At 33.8% G+C, this 24,965-nt stretch overlaps 1 protein-coding gene across 4 annotated transcripts; it reads right to left on the bottom strand.

The window, feature by feature from the left end:
• Nucleotides 1–20,118: 20,118 nt before the first annotated feature.
• On the bottom strand, nt 20,119–24,660 carry LOC111509111 (uncharacterized protein K02A2.6). Of its 4 annotated transcripts, none has more exons than XM_074169922.1 (2): nt 23,880–24,660; nt 20,119–23,682 (listed from the first exon to the last, which is right to left on the bottom strand). In XM_074169922.1, the coding sequence occupies exons 1-2, from the start codon at nt 24,447–24,449 to the stop codon at nt 23,674–23,676; spliced, it is 579 nt and encodes a 192-aa protein (XP_074026023.1). In that variant the 5' UTR covers nt 24,450–24,660; the 3' UTR covers nt 20,119–23,673. The 4 variants fall into 4 exon arrangements, with proteins under 4 accessions (XP_074026023.1, XP_074026024.1, XP_074026021.1 ...); XM_074169923.1 differs by having other exon boundaries at nt 20,120–23,682; nt 24,035–24,660; XM_074169920.1 differs by having other exon boundaries at nt 20,124–23,682.
• Nucleotides 24,661–24,965: the final 305 nt, after the last annotated feature.

Genomic DNA, 24,965 nt, shown 5'->3' with positions numbered 1-24,965 from the left:
AATGCTCATTTTTTCTGAATGGCAATGTTGATTGACAAATTTTTCGCTATTGGGGTGACGAAAACCCTCAGATTTTTCGAAATAAACATACACAACACCCACAAAAAATTGATGTTTGGTCTGGTATTCTTGGAAATGTCAATATTAGTCATTTATTCATTAATTGAACCTAGACTGGCAATTAGTACCTAGATATATTCGAAAAGACAATCGAGCCACATTTCCAGCAGAATGGTGCTACACCCCATTATTTTCGTCCCATCCGATAATGGTTAAACGAGCGATTTTCGGATACATGGTGGAAAGGGGAACAATTATTGACCTCTGGGATCACCTGATTCAACTCCATTAGTTTTTTTTCTAGAGACATCTCAAAAGCGTTGTTTATGAAATACAACCTGCTGATATTGAAGAAATTGAAGGATGAATAACAGCAGCATGCCGCTCAATTTTTAGTTTTCAGAAATGTTCGAGAGGAGTTCAAAAAAAGACTTTGTTACTGTTTAGAGCAGAATGGAAACCATTTAAACAGTTCATCAGATTGTGCGTAAATAGATGATTGAAATTTGTTTCTCTCAATTTGACATTTTTTTTTGCAAACGTGAAATAACAGATGAAGACTCACACGTGTAGATTAGATGTATTCCTGTTGGTCAAGGGTTGGAACGATGCCACCCACTCTTGTAACCATTTCTATCAGTAGTAGAGTCGATAAATTGTTGGAATACTAACCTGAAAACCATGTATCTCAGTGCGAGTAAGTTCTACTTTTTAGTTATATGAAAAATCTAGTCGACTGTCTACTCCTCCATCATTATAAGGAAAAATGTTTTCAGGAAAAAAATCGACTGTGCTTTAGACCAGTAATTACTGTGGTTGATTGTAAGACCGAGGCAATAGGCTCATGGTATGATAAATAAGATGGATATATTTTTTAATGAAAATTAGAAAGATATCTAGAGAAAACCGCATCAATTGTTGTTTCATGTCTTGTGATAGACTCATTTCGGTTATTATTCATTATTTGTAGTTCTGATTAATTTTGTAGAATGTTTAGCAACAGTTGTCCATCTATGGACGCGAAACCAACATTGAATTCTTCTACTGAAACTAGTGGCATCGTATGATAGTTTTCTCCTAATTTTACAGAGTCTAATCGACTGTAAATTTGTGCTCGCACCTCTCTTTCTCACCCCTATACTAATATACGTAATATACGTAATATACTTCTATCATTACTAACTTATACATTCCTCTCAACTTCCGTTCGCCTCGCCCGATCACACTTTTCGTAACGCTCTTGTCACGCATTCAACAGCTTACTTTCAAAGTCAGAGATGTCTGAATCATGCACATTCGTTTCCTATCTTTTTGATACAGATTGCAAAAAAGATATATAACGAAATAATTACCTTCATACATTTGAACATCGTATTACACGGAAATAACTTTTTTTATTCAGTTCGTACTCAAATTACAATTAAATCACTTTTTTCTCTTCAGTTTGTATTCTAAAGATTCGTTATGAAAGTGATGAGCAGTTAAGACCAGTGTCTTTTCTCGTAAGTTTCTCGGAAGTTATAGAGATCCAATTGGTTCATAGTTTTCCATGTTAGTGAAATTTTGATATTAATACTCACGTAGTGTAGCGTTCCTGTTCCTGAACAATTGGGTATATTACGAATGTTCAGAGCGAAAAGTAAAGGTAGTTTATTTGGGAAAGAGAGTTTTTGGCTTTCTACTATTCCATCTTGATACAGAAAATTGTGGAAGTCTTCCAAAGAAAGGAAGGAAGTAATCAATTTTAAAAGAAGTTACTTTATACATAGATGTGTAGATCATGCGAAGGAGTAACTTTCAGACACAAACTGGAATTGAAACTTTCTATGTGGTAAAAACATTGAATGTTTCAATTTATTTGAAAAAAAAGCCTTCCTGAAACAGCTACTCTCATACAAACATTGAATTACATGAAAGAAAAATGCTTTCGAAACAAATACTTCTAAATGAACACTGAATTAAACTCATGGAATTAAATCAGATATCATTCACAAAATTTCTACACAATATACCAGATGAAAGATGGAAAATTCCACTTATATGGAACACTGTCATCCTCACAGGTAACATCGATGTTTCGCCATAAGACACTTGCCTTAGGGCTCTGCAGTACCAATCTGGATAACATTATGGGGAAAAATACACAATTCATTCATAAATTACGAGTTTCATGTCACGGAATGAGGTAGTTGTTTCAGTTTCAGTTCGTATAAAAAAACTTTGGTGCGTGGTATATACATCAACTTCATTGTATTTTCTAAATACTACTTCATTGATATAGTTACATGCATATTCAATGAACAATGATAGATCAATATGTGAATATGTGTTCACTGGGCCTGCAATTTGTCATATATTTATCACCGGGAAAATTGGTTTCCGATGTATCGCCTGTCTAAGAATGATGGACGACTAACAAACACAGCAGTCGAATATTCAAGCGATGCAAACGGAAGTCAGAGAACAGGGGTAAATATATTAGTAGGATTCATTTACAGTTTTTATATTTGGAATTTTTCGAACTGATAGTGAATAGTGACATGATGGATGTTCTTTTTGTCTACTGTGTAAAACAGATATGGGTAAAAAAGTATGAATAGGAGTTACAGTCTCAATTCAACAAATATAATCGATATATGGAATAGACCGTGACATACAAATATAGGTCAGAGTAAACAAGTTTTAGAAACTCGTTTCAAAAAACTAACTGCACGTAGCCCATTTTGGAGACCAGAAAAGTCTAGTCTCCCTCACATATTTCACCAAATCAGGTCACATAATGTTCACTATCGTTTTTTGAAATTCGATAGACCAAGCTTAAAGTTTGTTACTGTCATTTTCGGAAAGAACTGAGCCAATAATATTCACATCGTTACCGATTTTACAAGCGTCTATTCAAAGAGACTCATTTTTTTTTGGATTTTTTTTTCTGAAAGCGTAGATGAATGATTCATGATGCCTAAATTTTGTGTTTATAAATAATTTAAGTGAACCATGGTCAAGCCTAGAAAATTAATTGGGCTATCATTTACGGATCCGTACTATTCTGTGAAATTGTTCATTACGGATTAGTTTCCTTAGGTCATCCCTGAAAATGTCAGCTAGCAAAAGACTGAATATGTTTGCTATTATCAGAACTTCGCTGAAAAAGTGAAAACTGCCATTAAAGGTGGAAGATATTTTGATTGCAATACGGTAGCAAGTCTAGAATTCAATGATTTACTATTGTATTAACATAGTTTATGTCTAAGAGACGCTCAAACAGCTCAATTGTTTCAATTGGCGAAATGAAATGAAATAAATTCTGGGCATCAAAGCCATTAAGAAAACTTTCATTTTCAAAATTATCCACTACGTATTACGTATTATTCATATTGAATCAAATCTTTTTCAGACTTTCACAGATATTTTTTTAAGGACAAACACATGCACTACAGGAAAATCTTCAAGACGCTCTTAGAGCGTTGCATTGCCTGTGTGAAGGTAGTGATTCACATTGGATTTGGAAGGTTTTTCCAAATAGGTAAACGCCGTTCTCCGAAAAGCCATAGCATCGAAGTTTGGCCAGCACACGCTCATCCCACACACGGTCAAAGGCCTTGGAAATATCAAGCACAACAGCTCTCGACTCTCCATGTTTCTCGATTGCGTTATTCCAAATATCATATGTCAAGAAGGTCGCCTGTTGATCTTTGTTTCCGAAAGCCATATTGATGATCGCTCAAGATGTTGAAGCTTTCCAAATATTTGAGATTATTGTGGTTTCCGGCTTTCTCGATTATTTTTGATACCACTGATAGCAAAATGACTGGTCTATAGTTATTTGAAAGAGAAAAAGAGGTTTCTTGCCCTTTTTTGGGAATAGGCTGAACGCGAGCAATCTTTCAACAAGATAGAAAAATCACTTCCTTGTAGGACAAGTTGAAAAGTCTGCAGAATACTGGTGCGAGTTCATTTGCGCTTTTTAGTACGATGACGGGCACTTTATCAGCTGTTTCGAGCTGTTTCTCATAATTCGCTGTCGAAAAGTAATTTCCGACATTGATTCTAGTGTGGGAATAGTGGGTGGTGCCTTTCCCAGAAAATTGACTCTGGAGTGGGATGGAAATTTTTCAGCTTGTGGATTTGCTTTTTCAATGATTGTTGTTGCAATTGATACAGTCATTACAAACGACATCACAGGATGGAAAAATCAGTTACTTCCACTCATTACCACCTGAATTGATTTTAGGTCGTCTTTCTTCGCCATTCCACAGGATATCGTGAGTTCCTTAACTCAAAAAATCTATGATTTTCAGTCACGTATTCATTTATAGTTATACATTATTATCATTTGCATTCTGTTTCATTGATTTCGCATTTATCATTCTTCATTGAACTGAATTCCATGAACAAGTTCAGATAAGAGTCTAATATTTGTTTGAAGGTGGTTGACAATGTTTCGTGGTGCATTTCATCAGTTCGAACTTCCATTGTCTAATGTGATATAAATTTATTTGAAATCCTTGAAAGAATCTGTGAAAAAAAATTGGAAAGATTGGTGGAAAAACAATTTTACTAAGCAAGAAACTGAAATTACAATAAAATAACATACAAGCAACAACCAAAAAAAATTGAACTATTAACATGAGCTGAGAAATTAAAAAAAATGATCAACAAGAAATGGAAATTGAAAATAATAATAATAATAATAATAATAATAGCCTTTATTGTCCAACAGTTTCCCATTTACAGGACAATATTAAAGAATAACAAAACATAAAATGGTGTGTATGAGTAAATTAATAATAATATTTAGTAGATTAAACAATAATTAAAATAACATATCAAAAATTAACGAAATATCGATATAACAATGCTGTTTAATTTTTCATCACCGAGATGAGTTCCTTGATGGAACACGAATGAATGTCAATTCGATTGCTAATTTTATTGAATTCACTACACATTATATAAAGTGGAGATTTCAATTGCATATTTGTTCTTATTCTTGGAAGTTTGAAAGTTGCATAATTTCGAGAAAAATGTGAAGGAACATTGATATTAATCAGGCTGAGCAGACTGGGAGAGTCAATAAGGCCATTCAAGATTTTATACAAAAATATAACAAATGCACAATTTCTTTTGCACTGTAAGCTATCAATATTGACCCTCATGCATAATTCCTCATTGTTTGTTCCCCTTTCAGGATATGTACCATCTATTTTGAAGATGAGAAATTTCAAAAATCTTTTTTGAACGCCCTCAACGCTGCTTTATGACACTCGTAAAAAGGGGACCAGACAATACTAGCATATTCAAGTTTTGATCGTACATTAGAAAAATACAGCAGTTTCAATGCTTTGATGTTGGTGAAATTTCTACAATTTCTCATTATGAAACCGTATGCCTTCAGTGCTTGGGAGACTTTGAAGGCTGTGTTTTCTATGAAATTCAACTCTTTGTCAAAAATAACACCTAAATCCTTGATTTTGGTACATCGTTCCAGTTGAGTATTCTCAACCTTGTAAGAATAGTGTATTGATGTAATTTTTCTAGTATAACTCAGAACTTTGCATTTTCTAACGTTAAGACATAACTTGTTAATATTGCACCAATTTTGAATATAATCCAGTTGTTTCTGCAGATTTAAGCAGTCATTCGTATCATTCACAATAGAAAAAATATTCAAATCATCAGCAAAGCACAACCTTTCACATATTAAATTGTTACATAGATCATTCACAAATATTAAAAATAGAAGTGGTCCCAAATTTGATCCTTGAGGAACGCCAGATGATGCTAGGTAAATGTCGGAATTGAATCCGTTATATGAAACATACTGCTTTCTGTTTGATAAATAAGATTCTATAAAATCTCTTGCATTTTCAGTAAAGCCAATTGCACTCAATTTATTTAATAGAATGGTGTAATCCACTCTGTCGAATGCTTTTGCAAAATCTGTATAGATGACATCTACTTGACTATGGTCATCTAGCGCCTCTGCGATATATTGAGTGATAAATATCAGATTTGACACTGTTGAGCGATTATTGACAAATCCATGCTGATTTTGAGATATCATATTTCGGATACAGGAATATATACGATTATACGAAATGATTTCAAAAACTTTTGCAAAGTTACAGAGCAATGAAATACCTCTGTAGTTTTCGATTTTATCTTTATCGCCATTCTTGAATATCGGGCAAACTCTAGCCTCTTTCCACCTTTCAGGAAATGTTCTCGTTTTTAAACATAAATTAAAGATCTTAGTTAAAACAACAGTGAGACAACCAGAACAGTCCCTGATGAAGAAAGAAGGTATGTTATCTGGACCAGATGTCATTTTGTCCTTCATTTTCTTCAGAGCACTTACAACCTCACCTTCTTCAATTGGATAGAAATTAATACAAACGTGATTCTGGTCATTATATTTGGCAATTGTATTCCGTTCTGGAGGTTGAAAAACGCTACTAAAGAATGTTCCAAAAGCGTTGACAATATCTTGCGGATTTTCTACAGTATTATTGTTAAGATATAATTTGCCCGGTATTCTGGTTGTATTATTCTTGGAGTGAATGTATGACCCGAGTTTATTGGAGTCCTTTGACAAAGAAGATTGTAAATTCTCCGTGTACTCACTATAGGACATTTTTATTTGATATTTAATAGTACGTCTGAGTCTAACAAATTCAAGGAATTCTGCTTGTGAACCAGATTTTCTATATTTTTTTCTATGAGAAGATTTTAGTTTGATATTTTTGATGATGGACGAATTAAACCAGGGAGGATATTTATGGGCATAATTTCTATAAACTGAAACATGTTCATCAAAAATGGTGAATATTTTTTATATAATAGTTCTACAGCCATATTAGTATCTGTTACATTGGAAAAATCCCAGTTCATCTCATACAGTGTTCTATATAGAGCTGGAAAGTTTGCTCTTCGGAAATTATACGATTTTTGTTGTAAATTACTTCTAAAATTCGGTTGTTTATTCATGATACTAGTAAAGTTTATCATCAGAGCTGGGTGATGCCCATCTTCGTACACTTATGGATTATAGTCCCTGGTCACTTCACAATCCAAATTGGAAATAACTAAATCTAGTAATCTGCCTAAATTATTCCTAATTTGGTTTAATTGTTTCAAATTGGATATTTCCAGGAAGTTTTTCATTGTTACTACTTTGGTATCGACAGAGTTATCATCAGTAAATTTGGGAATATTAAAATCACCTATCATAATAACTGAACCATCACTGAGATAGTTGAGTTGTTCCAGATACTCAAAGAAGACTTCAAATTCAACCGAACTTAGTTTGTCAGGTATATACATCGCAACAATATGATAGATTTGGTAGCTCATGGAGCATTTCAGAATTAATAAATCAATTGAAGGAAATTCGACATCGAAATGGGAAGTATCTACTAATTCAGTTTTGAATGTACTCTTACAGGCTAATATGATACCTCCACCATCGACTTTCGAAACCAGGTCAAGTCGACGATCTTTTCTAAAGACATCATATTCATCCGGAAACAGCTCCGAGCTCAGTACATCCCGATTCAACCAAGTTTCGCTCAAAACGACCAAATCATATTCACCCTCACTCACTGATGCATAGAAAGAATCAACTTTACTTTTAAGACCACGTACGTTCTGGTAATAACAAAGTACGTTTTTGTAAACAAAACTGGAACTGTTGGAGCAACTTAGTTTGAAGCTTTCACTATCCTTGGATTTCCATTGACATATTTAAGTCTGAACTTCTCAGTTCCGTTTCTGTTCCTACTTTCGACTTCCTCCTTGAGTTTTTTGTAATGGGCAAGTTGTCTACGAGTGCGATCAACAGATATAGAAATTTTGTTGAATTGGCTGTTTCTCAGGGTGTATACCTTCTTGATCAAACTCCTAACTTCACTCTCGCTATTCAATATAAGTTTGATTGGTCTGTTTTTCCCGACATCGAAGCGGCCCATTCGACTCGGTTTGATGTCAACTAGGTCAATTTCTGGATCTAGAAAGTTTATGACCTTGGTAACATCAGTTTTATCTTTTTGCACTCTCACTGGTATATCATCGTTTTGATCTTGTTCAGAAAGACCGAAGATCATCACATTCTTTTTGTGTTTATTCCGTTCATTCAATTCCTCGATCATCTCTTCAAAATCACCACTATTCTCCGCACTAGGATCTGTTGATTCACTCCAATATAAAATTAAAAGATTCCAAACCAAGTTACTTCATGACGTTTCGATTGTTAGTATCTACAATCGTCTTCGGGTGATAACTGGACTTATTCCTTCAAGATCTGACTATTTATATGTCATTCGATTGCTTTCATCTATCCCCTCTTCTCTCTCTCCGCCTCATTGGTTTCAGCGGGAGCTGACTGTTTGGCGGGAGTTGGTCGTGTTCCGCTTGTGTTCCGCTTGTAACATATGGAAAGGTTTCCATATGTTACGTATCTCTACGCTACCTTGGCTAAATGCGTTGTTGGACAAAATATATGCGGCTTCTTTGAATTCTCTCCGAAACCAGTATTCCTCCTTGTGGATGATTTCAGCCTATGCCCACTTGATGTTATGTTGATGAGTCCAAACATGCTCTGCTATTCCGGATTTGCTGGTTTCTCGTCGCTGTGTGTGTTTCTTGTGCTCGGCAATGCAAACTTTCAATGGCCTCTTAATTTAACCGATGTATGATTCTGCGCACTCGCAGAGTATCCGGTAAATGCAATTCTTGGAATCGCATTCCGAGTTCGGTGGCCTGGTTTTCGTGAGACTGCAGCGGATAGTGTTCCCAGATCTGAATCAGGTTCTGATGTTATAACTACTTGGACCCAATTCTTTCTATCCTTTCCGACAATCCTTTGATTACTGTACTGGTTGTGGCGGCTTCTCTTCTTTGTGGAACTCTTGCTGTCTTCTAGCTTAAGCCTGTTTCACCATCAATTTGAAGTAACCATTCCGTTGAAAACCATTTTTGATGATACCTAGTTCCTTTTTGAGACCTTCCTTTGTATTAGAGAGCCCGAAAGATGGTCTACTACAGTCTTGATGATTCTTCTCTTAGTCGATTGATGGTGGTTGGATCCTTGATTTAGATAGGGTCCCGTGTGAGTGGGTTTTTAATATACAGATGTTTCCCATTTAGTATCGGTCCTCTTCACCAATACGTCTAAGAATGGCAATTCGTTGTGGAATTCCTTTTCCATTGTGAAAGTGATGGAAGGACTTACGTTGTTGATGCGCTTCAGGAAAGTGTCTAATTCTGCATTCCCACATAGCAATAGATATTCCAGGTATATTTCGTGAATATACATTTAAGGCTATTGTATTATGCTATGAATATGCGTAAACGCAAGCGAAACATAAGTGGAACCACCTATTTTTATCAAGTACTTTCTTGGTTTTTTCTCATTTTGTCTTCAATCGAGGACCGCCTGCCCGGTACTGACGATGCCCAATAGGCTGAAACAGCTGTATACCGGTGGCTCTTAAATTGAAATCAATATGGGAATGATCAAAAAGTACTAATCTATTCATCTTTTGATTTTCATGGAATTATTTTCCAGCAGCTTGACTGCATTAACCTTTCTCGATATTATATATATATATATATATATATATATATATATATATATATATATATATATCTTATAATATTCTTAGAATAGGTAAGGTATATATTATTAAGAATATTCCAGGAATAGAACCCGGGGAATATTCATAAAATATTCAGGATATTTTCAGTTTATTGTAGGAATATACAATAGGGAAACACCATAGAATATTCTTCAAATATATTTGATGAATATTCTAGGAATATTTGGAATATTCCAAGAATGTAACGAGTAAACGCTATTAGGCATGTATATATTGCATTTTGATGCAAGATTCACACAAGTAATAAAACACATAATATTCATAAACAAATATATTTCAAAAACAATATACACTGAAATATTTGACATTTCAACCAATATTAAAAATAAAAAATCTAATTCAAAATATTTATTGACTGAATAAAATATTCCTGAATACTGTCATATTACAAATATTAGAAATGTATTCAAATTAGGATGTTCCTACTCTTAAACAAATGTATACTTAAATAACAACTCTGTGAATTCATCAGCATTAATTAAAAAATAATGAATATATCATTTCATTGAAAAAGAAAAAATGTATCACATCAAGCAATAGGTTAGGTTAGGTTAGGTTTCTCACTTCAAAAAATAAACCCACAAATGAAGTATTCAAAATGAGTGGTATGATGGGTTCTTCAATAAATTTCACTTACTTGAAGTTATCTAAACTTTGCTCACCAGAATAGTTTTCCTTATATTTGTCCAACAATGCATCAGCCAGTGTTTTAATAGTAATATCTGGAACGAAATGTACATTAACATTCACTATCATTATTTGAAAGTGGAACAATAAAACTGGAATAAAAATTAGATAGATATTTTTGCATAGGTTACTCATGAACATTTACAACATTTTATGACTTGGAGAGCAACTTGCATTGTCTTGTTGAAAAGTACCCATCACGTTTTCAGTTCCTTGGCGCACCTGCCTGTACCAGGTACCACTCTGTTTCCTTTTGGGCAAATTGATACTATCTTGAAAATGAGTGATAAAAATTATGAAAACAAATGATACAAAAGAATGTGTCATTCACTTACACACTTTCTCTATTGACGATACACAACTGAAATCACTCTAGTTCAAACATGTACTTAGTCAAACCAACAAATCCCACACACCAACTCTCCTCGAGCCTAAAATGAGGTATAGTAGGTTAATGACCATGACTTTACTATCGATACTATTGCATTTTACTTACTTTTCTTTAAGACTGAATATATGCAACTCTCCTGTTTGAAGATCCAAAATCAAACTATTCGCTGTACTGCAAACAGGACAACCCCAAATTATAAATGGTACACTGAACGTGAGAGAATTATACTTTGATAATAACACCAATACACCATGCATTACACACGCGAACCTGCCACGTCAACCGCCATGTTGAATCAAATGTCGAATTTAACGCAAAGGTACCAAGCATTAAGGGACAGCCGCTTTCACAGAGCTTATTCGACCGTCGCGCGCTACACTTCAATTGACCAATGAGAAACGTTCACTCCAATTCTTCACTTCCCCATTTCTCTGTTTCCAGGATTTTTCGCTTTGCAATTAAATAATTTCAAATACAGAAAGACAAATAGGATGAGAATTAACCAATTTATTGATGCAATTGGTTCATTTATTGGCCCATTCAAATTTTTTTGTCATTTCCAACAGTTGCTGTTGGAGCAATTCATCCAGAATCTTCGCGTTGAGTTCAAAAACTGGTTAACACTATCATGGTTATATACATTATATAGGTTATGCATTCGATTAAGATCTTCAAATATTTTTGTTTTTAATAATATTGAGTCATTTGAATACCTTATTATAAGATAATTCAAAATTTCATTGTATAGAATATCCCAAAATATACCGTGGGGATATATTCTAAGAATATACCATATGGTATATTCGATCGACAATATTCTTAGAATATTCAAGGGAGAATAATCCATTTATAGACATTCTATGCACATTCTTTCGGGAATAATCCTGCCATATTCATTCAAGCATATTCTATGAATATTCTAAAGGTATGTATATATTCCAAGAATATTCTATGAATATTTGGAATATATACGTTCGTTTTATGACATACAGGGAATATTCCATGAATATCTGGTGCTGTGTGGGTTCCCATGATTCCATATTATGAAGGTGTCGTCCACGCATCCCAACCAGACTCGGGTCTTCTTGTGTGCCTGTTCAATGGCCAGAGTTTCAAACCACTCCATATATATATATGGGCTATATTTTTTTTACATATTCTTTCAGGGATTTAAAATCAGTTCATATTATATTAGACAATGGTAGTCCATTTCAAAAACGGCACCTCACTATTTGATCTTCACAAACATGTTTCGCTAGCACAGTAGCTTTATCAAATTCAAAAAAACCACCATGAATATATCTGATTCAGTTTCGAAAAATTTAACTTCAAATTCCTCATTTCGTTATCACAATTAGATCAGTGATACATTACTCAGTCAGAACCCTTGGGCTTAATGGGTTGAAAGTTATTGGTAACACCTGTGTCATGAACAGTGTAATCCAATGTTTACCAAATACGAAATGGTTACTGGAATATTTGAAAAAAGATGAGTACATCAATATTAATACCTCTAGTACGGAGGGTGCTTTAATCAAAGCTTTCGCAGAAGTTATCAAGGAATTGTGGTCAGAAGATTTATTTGATAGAGCAGTGAACAGAGTCTCCTTAAAAAGTCAGATTCAGATACGCATCAAGATGCCTAGGAATTCCTTCGTTATCTTTTAGAAGGTTTTCATGATGACGTTGATAGAATTATTGAGAAACCTAAACCGACCTTAACGGAGATTAACAAAAAATTGAGCGACAGCGGAAAAGCATAAGAGTCATGGCTGATTTATTTGAGTACATATAACTCTAAGATTGTAGATAATTTCGTTGGTCAATTAAAATCAACGATGAAGTGCACACATTGCAGACACTCATCTGTTACCTTCGATCCTTTATTCGATCCATACCACAAATAAATGGCCAATTGAGTTCATCACAGTGCATGGATTTCTTCACAAGAGAGGAAACTTTGAATGGACATGAAAAACCGACGTATTCAAGTTGCAAGGAAACAATAAAATGCACAAAGTCTCTATCGATCCATAAGTATCCCCGTATTTTAGTCATTCATTTTAAAAGATTTTCTTTGTCAGAAAGATTCAGAGGCAAATTAAATGTAGCCATCGAATTTTCTCTTGATGGATTAGATATGAACAATTATGCAACAGATAATGTGACTCCTTGTCGCTATAATCTATATGCACTTTCGAATCACAGTGGGTCTACCTACAGCAGATATTATACAGCATCATACAGACATCCTTATATTTACCAATTTTACCAAAATCGCTTGTGATTGGAGATACATACATCCTTTTTTATGAAAAGGAGGAAACGAGTTCGCACCTTTGAGCGTTTTTGAAAAGTTATTTTTGAACTGTTGATTTTGATGTTTTAATGAATTATTATATGTACATACTTTCAAAAATAACCACGGCAGGCACATTACCTGCAAAATTTAAACTCCCCAAACATACGGTTCAAAGCCTGTACATTTACAAGCATACATATACAAGCATACAACTAAACAATTGCTCATGTAAGGGTTCTCATGAAAAACAATGAGTTTTATTCCTCTGATTGAAAAGTTGTGCGACTCAAGTTGCCAGTGTGTGGCTGGCCTAAAACTGAGACGGAATATGAAAGTAAATCTATCCAATCTTTCGAAACTGAACATTTTATTTCTTCCGATGCGATTTTTCACCTATGTCGATGAAATGAAAGAAAATATCTACATTCACGAGAAAAAGTATCTGATTTTTCATTCATTTCACATTTTCTTGGTTATTACCTCACCCTCATTTTCTAACGATTTTGTTGACGAAGAAAAATCCCACGCTCAATCAAATTCTACACGTTCCAAGATGATATGTACTGTAAATCCAGTTGGAAGAGAGATTGATAGTGCGTTTTCGTGTGGGCTTAATTCAGTTATTGAACTATGGCGTCAAAGTTGCGTTTCTCACGACAATGAATAACATATTTCTTTCGTTTGAATTCAATATCTCACAATTTTAGGTGACAATCTCAATTTGACTTAAAAAATATCAACACATTATTCACTCCAGAAAATTCATTTTCTGAAATGCAAAAATCAATTTTCATTCAATAAACAATATGACTCATTTAAAATGGAATCACTCGTACGCGTATATAAATCGATGGGAATTTTTCATTAGGTAGATATTAGAAAAGTCTACTGAAACATGAATAAGTCTTCGTTTTCGAGACTATCCTCTATCATTTTTCAGTGTACGAAATCGAAAAAATTATTAACGTTTTTTGAAATATGACAGCACAACTGAATTCACTTAGCTTTGAAATGTATCTTGGGTACAAGTTGAATAGATCTTTTAGGTAATTATGATCGAGGAAGAACCTGAATGGGTACTCTCAATTGTGTTTACATGTGGTACATAAATTTAGAGTAAAGAATGAACTTTTAGTACGTGATTATTTCAAAAAAGCTACTGTATTAGCGAAACATGTGATATTTTCCAAATATAAAATTTGTGGAGATTGAACCTTAAGCTGTAGTTTATGGTAATATACCATTCTACGATTCTACCGTTCCATCACTGACCAGAATATCCTTAAAATCTGTTTATCAATGAAGTAATCGAAAGTGGAGAAAGTTTAAAAAAATGTCCAGTATTGTTAAATATATCTTGACTTATAATTTTTTTATGATTTGCATTTTTCAGAAAAGGGGTTTGAATTGAACTGGCGTCAACTGAATGACATAACTCTCTAATGTTGCAATTCGGAGTTATTTTGATAAAAATCTTCACAAAACTATTCAAATTCAGTAATATATTCATTTATTTATATAGTAGGCAAGCCTAATATACAAAAAAATTCAAATTCATGAATATCCTATAAAATTATTGAACTATGTGAATATATTGAACATTTGAAAGTACATTTAAGGGAAAACAAAATATACATACATACATATTGTTAGGACAGATCACATTGAATAAACACCAACAAAAAAAATACCAAATATCATAATGAGCTGTCACTAATATGAGAAAAGTTTTTTAGATATTTTTTTACAAATAAAATCAGCATAACTGTTTAGTCTTGAAATTTTATCAATTATAAAACCCAAAAATTTTATTTCAGTCATAATTTCAATGTTAACATTAACAATTTTTATGACAGCATTTGCCCAAACAATTTGGTCATACGTATAAGATGATGTCAAAATCATACTTTTTTTTTACTGATATTTAGTTTGAGTGTATTATTAAATGAATATGTTTCAATGCTATTAAAAGACCTATTCATCTAAACAATTGCTGATCCAAATTTTTCTGTATACATGAAAAGATTCATACAGTGTGATCCAGAAATGCGGTTGATATCATTTAGATAAATGATAAAAAGTAATGGACCTAACACACTACCCTGGAGTAGGACACTCTCAATTATAAGTTCATCTGACAAGTCTTTTCCACATTCAGTTTTTTGTCTTCTGTTAAATAAGTAACTTTCAATCCAATCGAAAACTATCCCTGATACACCATAATACTTTAATTTTTCAAGTAGAATATTTCGATCGTTTGTTTCGAATGTCCTTTTAAGGTCGAAAAATATCGCAATGATGTACAATGTAGTAAAATAAATGAAAAACTTTGATATTTAACAATGAATACTAATGGAAGTTGGTAATGAAAAACGAAAATTCATTCAGAAAATTTGGTGTTCTAGTGGGTATTTCAAATATTTACCGAATAAAAAAATCTGATAGATTAAAAAATATTTGTATCATGCAGATGATTCCATTTTGAAAAGATCACATCCTAGAAGAAAATCAATAGATTAGTTTTATATTCAAATCAGAAAATTACCGCTCACAACAAATTGAATCAATATTTTGAGTTAATTCACCTGAAATTATATTTTTCTACACCCGTACTCTAACAATACACTTATATGACCATAATCCGTTTCATAATGATATCCATTATGATACAGATTTTTCATAACGATACAGATTATCAACCAATAGAAACCCATATTTTTTCAATCAAGAATCCTGTTCCTTTGTTTGTCCTAGATTCTAACCTGAGTAACTAATTGCTTTATTTGTCAAAATCAGTTTTCATATTACCTACCTATATTATCAAAATGTCTGAAAACAGCGATATAGAAGGAATACCATCGACTCCAATATTTTTAAAAGATCAGATTAATTACAGTTGTTATATTCAATATAAATATAATTAGAATCTTTATAGTTTTCATATATCCATGATAATACCATTAAGTTTGTGTTTTTTTAAAAAAATATGAGTTAATTACTGTAAATGTGTTCAATACAAATATAATATTTATAGTTTTTCATTATTTATCGGGTTTAGAAAAAATAGCGTATGCAACTCTCATGTAATGGTTATTAATACACTCGCATATACCATACAAAACTCGCCTTCGGCTCGTTTCGTATCCCGGTTAATGCTCGTGTCTTAATAACCATCATTACATGATCGTTGCATAATATACTATTAACACATTATAGTGTCGTTGATGAACTGACAGTTAAATTTGAATGTGAACTTCATCAGAAAAATAAAAGATGGATCAAAAAATATTGAAGACATAAAAATATATTACATATAATACATATTTTTTTTGAATGATGCACCTAATTTTCCTCCATTTTCAGTATTTTGATATTGAATTTCACAAAAAGGATTTGAAGCTTCATATCTTCTATTAATTATCTGCGAGCGCTTTCGACAGCTGGTCGTACTGTCATCTTCTAGGCACTTCTCAAACTGAACTTGTCATCCTGTCGTCTGCCTCTTCATACGGTCCGAACGTCTCAACTCAGGTATTTCAGGTACTTTAGGTAAATTGGCCTGTATTTGTACTGCATCAGGTACTATTCTTTGTTTCAGATCTTCTCTAGAAATGTGTATGGTTTTGTTTAATATATTTGTACAAATCAAAACACAACAAGACCTCGATATTAAATATATTACACAAAACCATACACATTCCTAGACAAGATCTAACACAAAGAATAGTACCTGATGCAGTACAAATACAGGCAAATATACCTAAAATACCTGAGTTGAGACGTTCGGACCGTATAAAGAGGCAGTTTGAGGAGTGCCTAGATGACAGTACGACCAGCTGTCGAAAGCGCTCGCAGATAATTAATAGAAGATATAAAGCTTCAAATCCTTTTTGTAAAATTTAATATTAAAATATAATACAGAGTATTAACAAATACTGAATGACTGAAGCGGAAATTTTACAGCAAAAATAAAAAAAATATGATCATTTAGAGAAAAAAAACCTAATCAACAGTGAAACTCGCTATTGACAGAAACTACAACAAAGCAGCACCAAAAATTATTTTACTTGTAAGAAGAGGGTAGTTAGTATTGAAAATAACATAATATTATGCGGTTATGGCAAAGAACCATTTTGATCATTCCCATATTGATTTAAATCTAAGAGCCACCGGTAGACAGCTGTTTCAGCCTGTTAGGCATTGTCAGGATCGGTCAGGCAGTCCTATTTATCTTTTGATTATTGTGGAATTATTTTCCAGCAACTTGAGTGTATAAACTTTTTCTGATTTAATTTCAGTTGGTTGTCTCACCTCATCCATAGAAACCTTATAAAAATCCCATTGCTAATCTCAGATGTTTTGGTTATGGATACTTTTCACAAGGAGTGTCTTCGAGTTATTTTCTGTTGGTATTTTCTGTTTAATTTTAATTACCAGCTTTTTGATGATATTTCGACTGTCAACTGTTTCATTTTTCGTCAGTGTAGCCAATTTAGCTTCAGGGGGTGTCTGACCAGATACAACCAAACATACCAATACCTCATTTTGTTCAAATTGGTCCTTTATGCATGGAATATGCAAATATTGATAGGCCAAAACGCAAGTACCCTATCTTCCGAAAAGAAGGAGAAGAAGAAAAGGAATTCTTTTCTGATCAGTTAGGATGGTAGATTTCGCGAAAACGACAGGTGTCTGCCTTACAGGTGTTTCTGATTCTGTTCGGCTGACGAATCTTGAATTTGTTAAATGATCCTTAGTGAATATTTCGTTCTACCCATCTTATCATCAACCACTACGTCCTGGCTTTTGATAGAGTCCTATATTGAACATTTACGACAATTTGGTGTTTGAATACTTTGTACCACGCCAACGCCTTTTTGCTACAAGATAAAACCCTTCACGGAAAGTGAGTTTTCCTACTTTTTTTTCCATTGTTCTCTTGCTAGCGACAATATAGGACAGTTTCTAAAAAAACATTTATAGGGTTGTTGTACATGGAGGATTTTCACCCAAGGAATTGTCATGGTTTCTGTTCTGGTTGGTTATCTTCCAAGCTTTGGTTTAACCCCTCGTCTACATTTCAAGGATATTTTTGGTATTATGGTTCCATTAGGGCTCACTTGCCCGAAGTGTACACTCCATGGTTCAGCCCGATGAACATTTGATTGCACTCAGAGAGAAAAAGCTATCGTAGTATCGCTCCACTCATCACTCCAGTCCTGGTTGGCCTGGGATTCCGTACTCAGTTTTTAAAGTGCTGTCGCCAGAGGAACAGGTTTTACTTATAATTTTTTTATACAGGAAAAAATCCTACCATTTAAATTTTTAATTAATAATGTACATTCAATCTAGATACACTCAGGTTAAAGTATATATTTTTCAACGAATATATGCAAATTATCACATAGTACTATGCGCTGGGAAATTAATTTCCTAAAATATCTTCTACCTGATCAATCAACCTCTCGAAGTATCTAATATTGAATATTATTATTAGAATTACAAGTCTTATTTCTGGGAACTTTTGCTCTAAACCATTGAAGAGTTGATAATATTAAATGTTTGTATGTTTTACTATGTTTTATTTATTTATTGATTAACACTCATCAATTTGATAACATCATATGGTAAAGTCTCTCATAGTTTCCAAGTAAGTACTCTTTGACAGTTGCAGTGGCGCCCCTCCTCTTTTTTGACCAGTCAATTACTGTACAATGATATACTTTTATTTGTAAACGAACCCACAGTGCCAACCGATGAAGAGCTGCCGTCTGCATTTGCATAATGATTATTTTGATGGTTTTAATCATTGGTGAGTTCGTTCACTCAATCAATTCTTAAGCGCAAAAGAGCAATTAGGTATTTTCACTCGTCCAATATAAATGAATGATAGATTTAGAAAGAGAATGATTCAAATTATGAATGAATAATAAAACAGCCAAAAACTCTAATGACAATCAACAGAGACTGCATTTTAATTAGCAATTCTCACTTAATTATCATCTCTGAAATTAATAGAATAATAATTCTCATCAAATAAAATGCTAACTATCACTGTCGATTAACTTTGAGCAAGTGTATTCAATATTCATATTGATTTTAATTCATGGAAATTTATGCAATGTCAGTCAATTTACGCTATATAGAAGCTGGTCTGTCAATATTCATTATGAAGTACCAATAGCTATGTACAGCACATCATTGTTATTTTCTCACAGTTTTATCAATCAGACAAATGATGGTAAATCCAAGCAAAATGTATTTGATATGGAGATTCCAATATCCGATTGGAATATATTTCTACTTTATATGTTGTTAAGAATAGTAGTTTGTTTGACGGTGGTTGACAATGTTTCATGGTGCATTTCATTAGTTCGGATTTCCATTGTCTAATATGATATAAATTATATATAAATGATATGAAGATCAGCTGAAAAATTCAAAGATAACAATTATATTGAGCAAATAAACGGTATATATAATATATGAAAAATATATTTACCTACTTGAAATTATAGTAAAAAGTCAGACGTGGCAATGAGAAAAACAAAGTTAATACTTTTCATCACTGACCATGTTTCACTGACCATGCTTGGCACTCAGTCGGTGGCGTGGTAGCAGCCAAAAAAAGAGAGGAAAGAGGATATATTTGAAATTCGATAATTGACATTCTGAAAAGACATTTGAAGTTTGATGATTCGACAGAAAAAACAACAGGATTACCAAAAGGTACACTAACCCCATGGCTGACACAAACAAAATCAAAAGTATCTGACTCTGGGTACAGCGCTGCCAAACACTCACAACTGAGGTAAATCTTTATTTTGACAGACTTAGCACTGCGCCCAAAGCAAACACTATCTGTTGCTTGGGGAACCTGGAGGAATTAGTTCCAATTTTAAGATGTAATTGTAAATATTGCTGAGATTGTAGAGCTTAGTCTTTTTGTTCATATTATTGGTATTCCTTTCTGTTATGTCTGAAGGTGGGCCGGGAGTTAAATAATACTTCCAACACTAATTGATCAGATTTTACTTCACTTTTCTTTCCAACTCACATTACAATGTTCTCTACATGGCATCCCGAATTCACCTCCCGGGAGGTAACTCCGCGCATGCTCGCCTGTGTGGCGGCAAATACAAACAGTATACAACACCCTCACACTGAGATTTTTTTTTCTATATCATATACATTTGACACATTAATTCAAACAGTTTTTTTTTTTCATTACATGTTAATGAAGCCTTCTAACAATTGTGTACATAAGATTAAGTTTCAAACATACTAGTTAAAATTCTTTGTAGACACACACAGAATACATGGACAATTAACAAGATATACATGTACATAATTTTGTTCAACACTATAAAATAGCAAAATATCAATCTGAGTTGGAAAATTGAGTTAAAAAGTCATTATACCTCACAGGTCTGTTTGAGATTCGTTTTTCTCTTTTTACAATTGAGTTTTTACAAGTGGGAACAGATGAAGATGCAAACTGTTGATTTGATTCTGATCCATTTGGAAAACTCTGTGACTTTTCATCACTAGACTTTGAATTTATAGTTGTTTCCTCCGAGCTTGTGCTGGGAGTTTGTACGGTTGGGAATTCCGTATTGTTTGGTAAGCTATTAATTCTATTATTATTTTCACTTGAACAACTGTTTTTCACAACCGTGGGAATAACATTCCTTGGTGCCGGTAAGTTAAGATAGTAATCAGTTGAAGAATGAGAATTTCCCTGTATGTTGCACGCTTCATCGTCATGTGCTTCTAGAATATTCTCTCCTGGTTGAGCAAACCTCTCTTGAATTTGGTTAACATGCCTTTTCATGGTTCTGTTATCCGGAGTCTGACATATGTATGTCGATCTTCCTAGTTTGGTAACAATCTTTGCTGGTAACCATGTTTTTTTTTGGTTTTGATACATTCTTATGTATATATCCTTCCCCTCTGCAAATTCTCTTCTCTGTTCTTCACACCCTTTCCTGTGAATATTTTGGTGTTGGTTTCCTTCTCCTAAAACTTCAGCTGATGATTCTATACTTCTCCTTTTCAGCTGACTGAGTCTAGTTCTGGGGTCTCTGGAAAACATTAAATAGTAAGGTGTCTTACCTGTGCTACTGTGCACTGATGTTCGGTAAGTTAAGAGAATTCTTGAAATTATGGTAGAAATTTCAACATTATTGTTCCTTGGATCTTGTAATGCTGTATTGAATTTGTTTTTAAATATTTTCACACATATTTCAGCTGCACCATTGCTCTGTGCATGATATGGTGGAGTTGTTATGTGTAAAATACCATTTCTAGTGAAAAATTGTTTAATGTTTTCCGATACAAATTGAGGCCCATTGTCACTTACAACTGTCTCTGGTAATCCAAATCTTGAGAATATATCTCTCAGAACTTCTTCTGTTTTCCTTGATGTCCTGTTTGTTGACATTTGATATACTTCTAACCATTTAGAATAGGAGTCCGTCAAAATAAAATACATTCCCACTTTTATAGGTCCCAAAAAATCTATATGCACCCTTTCGAAAGGTTTCGTTGCCAAAGGCCAGGCTGTCAGTGGAGCCTTTGGAGGATCTTGTTTGTTTTCTGAGCATATGGAACACGATCTCACCATGTTTTCAATGTCCCTATCAATGTTTGGCCAATACAACAAAGATCTGGCTGTGGTTTTCATTTTCACCATTCCGAAATGTGATGTGTGCAGTTCCTCTAACAGTGCCTCTCTCAGACTTCTTGGAATAATGATTCTGTGCCCCCATGTTAGGATTCCGTTTTCATCACACAGCTCATTTCTTCTGTGGTAATATGGCTTCAACGCTGTGTCGATTTTTTTCGGCCATCTATCCTTTCTCATGTATTGAATTACCTTCTGGAGTTCTGTATCAAGGGCTGTTTGACGTCGTACTTCTGCATTATCTACTGGCCAGTCTTCTGTTCTTTCGGTGAAATTGATGTAGATGTCAGTTGAATTCTCCAGATTTCCTTTTGCTAGTAGGGGTTTCCTAGATAAATAATCAGCAACTGGATTATTATTTCCTTCAATATATTGGATTTTATAGTCAAACATGGAAAGAAATGTAGCCCATCGTTGCAGTCTGCTAGCAGCCATGTGAGGAATGCTTTTGTGTTCACCAAAGATTGTTACAAGTGGTTTATGATCTGTTCTTAAAATGAATTCATTTCCACACACATATTGGTAAAATTTGTTCACTGCAAAGTAGATTGCCAGTGCTTCAATATGAACTGTATTGTAATTTTTTTCTGATGGTAAAAGAGTTCTGGACACACATGTAACGGTTCTCTCTTCACCATCAATGATGTGACTTAAAACAGCAGATATGCCTTTCCTGCTTGCATCAGTTGTAACAAGTATTGGAAATTTAGGATTGAAGTGCACTAAAGTTGTGTCAGAAGAAATTATTTCTTTCAGTTTTTTAAAACTACTTTCACAATGATCTGTCCAGTTAAAAACATGATCTTTTTTTAACAACTGGTAAATAGGATGAAGAATTTTGGATAAGTTTGGTATAAATCTAGCATAATAATTTGTAAAACCAATAAAACTGCGCACCTCACTAACGTTATTTGGCCTATCAGTTTCTAAAATTGCTTTCACTTTACTCTCTACCTTTTTGAGTCCATCTTTACTGATGTTGAAACCTAAATATGTGATACTGTCTTGGAAAAATTTACATTTACTTTTTTTGAGTGTTAAACCGGCATTCTGAAGCCTTTGAAAAACTTTCTCTAAATTTAAAAGATGTTCTTTTGAATTTGAGCCAGTGACAACAATGTCATCAATAAAGTTTACCACTTGGTCCAAGCCTTGCAGTAACTGTTCAATTTTTTTTTGAAAGATGGTAGTTGCTGGGGTAATTCCGTATGGCATCCGATTTACTTTATATAAACCTCGGTGTGTGTTCCATGTTAATATTTTTGAGGTATCTTCATCAAGTTCAATCTGATTATATGCACTTCTGAGATCAATTTTTGAAAAATGTTGGCCTTTGCTCAATTTAGAAAAAATTTCATCGATTCTTGGAAGAGGATACTTGAAGTTTCTTAAATATTCATTTACTGTGACTTTGTAATCGCCACAAACTCGCAAAGTTTTATCAGACTTCATTACAATTACTATTGGTGTAGCCCATTCACTAGTTTCAATAGGACTGATAACCCCCTCTGTTTCAAGTTTGACTAATTCAGAGGTAAGTGCTTCTTTATATGCAAATGGAACATTTCTGTGCTTACAAAATACAGGTTTTGCATCCTCTTTCAATTCTAAACTTACTTTAGAGTATTTATATTTACCTAACCTCTCAGAAAACAAATCAGGAAATGATATTACTACTTTGTTTACTTCATTATTAATTGATAAAGCATTTACCAAATTGATCCTTACATTAAATGTTTCCATCCAGTCTCTGCCCAATATGTCAATACCACCGTTGCGAACAACATATAACTTTATGCGTTTTGTTTCATTTTTAAAATGAACATTTGGCAAGAAAAATCCATCAGGTTCAAAAATTCCTTCATTATAACTTCTGAGCAACGTGCTATCTTCATTTAATCTATAATTAGAAAAATATTTTTCATATGTATTGCTGTTTATAGCTGAAATAGCAGAACCACTATCACACAAGAACCTAAGTTTTACATTTTCAACCAAAATGGTTACGTTAAAATCATTTTTATTAGTTTCTCCTCTGCTAGAGTAAAATAAGTCAAAAATATTTTCATCATTCAAGCTTTCTTCATCTGATCTCACCTGTGGTTCCAAATTTTCTATAAAGTTTACATGTTTTTTTTTATAACAAACTTTAGCTATGTGGCCAATTTTACTGCATATGTTACATTTAGCATTTTTATAATAACAACTTCCATCATGTTTGCTTCCGCAATGGTAACAATTTTTGTTTATACCTTGACAATTGAGTTGATTCTGTTGTTTACCTCCACCATTTTGATAGGAAAGACGTTTACCAACGTCAGAGCGCTGATGCGATTGATGACGTCGATTGACAGTTGATCCATTTCGATTTCTGCGATTTGGCGGCGTCTGACCATTCCGCTGGAGCTTGGCACTTGAAGAAATGAAATCGATGTCACTAAATCGATCTGTGACTTGGTTTTCGGTTTTTTGACCTAGCGCAAACAATTCGTCAATTGTCTTGGAGTCATCTTCTTCGCACAAACGATCCAGGATTTTCCCAGGAGCCAATCCTGTGACGAACTTGTCTTTCAGAGCTCTCGTCAGATCATCCTGGAAACCACACAGTGTGGCAGCACTGCGTATCTTGGCGTACCACTCCGCTACACTCAGCACACCTTGCGTCATTTCATAAAATTTCCTTCTCTCTCTCCAGATACTTCTCGATGATGAGAATTGCTTTTTCAATAGGGTGTTCAGCTGTTCAAAAGACTTGCTCTGCGGGGTATCCGGGAAAGAAAGGTCCTTTAGCAATTTGAACGTTGTCTGGCTTACGGAACTCAACAGTATTGCAACTTTTACTTTTTCTTCAGTTATTTGGTTTGCCACATAATGCTGTCCCAATATTGGATAAACATCTAGAAGTGATTGTAACACAAACAAAGCCACCTGTGCACTTGCAGAGCATATCATCAGCACTAAACACACAATGAACTACACCGAAGTTAAAGTTTTGTGTACTGAAAGCAACTTACAAAATCGGTTGTTTAAAGAAATGTTCTTTATCGAAAGGAATACCAATAATATGAATAAAAGACTAAGCTCTACAATCTCAGCAATATTTACAATTACATCTTAAAATTGGAACTAATTCCTCCAGGTTCCCCAAGCAACAGATAGTGTTTGCTTTGGGCGCAGTGCTAA

Source organism: Leptinotarsa decemlineata, unplaced genomic scaffold, assembly GCF_025532065.1.
Source record: "Leptinotarsa decemlineata unplaced genomic scaffold, Ldec_3_MD MMD2_P_RNA_scaffold_6, whole genome shotgun sequence".
NCBI classification, from domain to species: Eukaryota; Metazoa; Arthropoda; class Insecta; order Coleoptera; family Chrysomelidae; genus Leptinotarsa; species Leptinotarsa decemlineata.
Note: the sequence above shows the minus strand (reverse complement) of the source record. Positions and strands in the feature narration are given on the sequence as shown.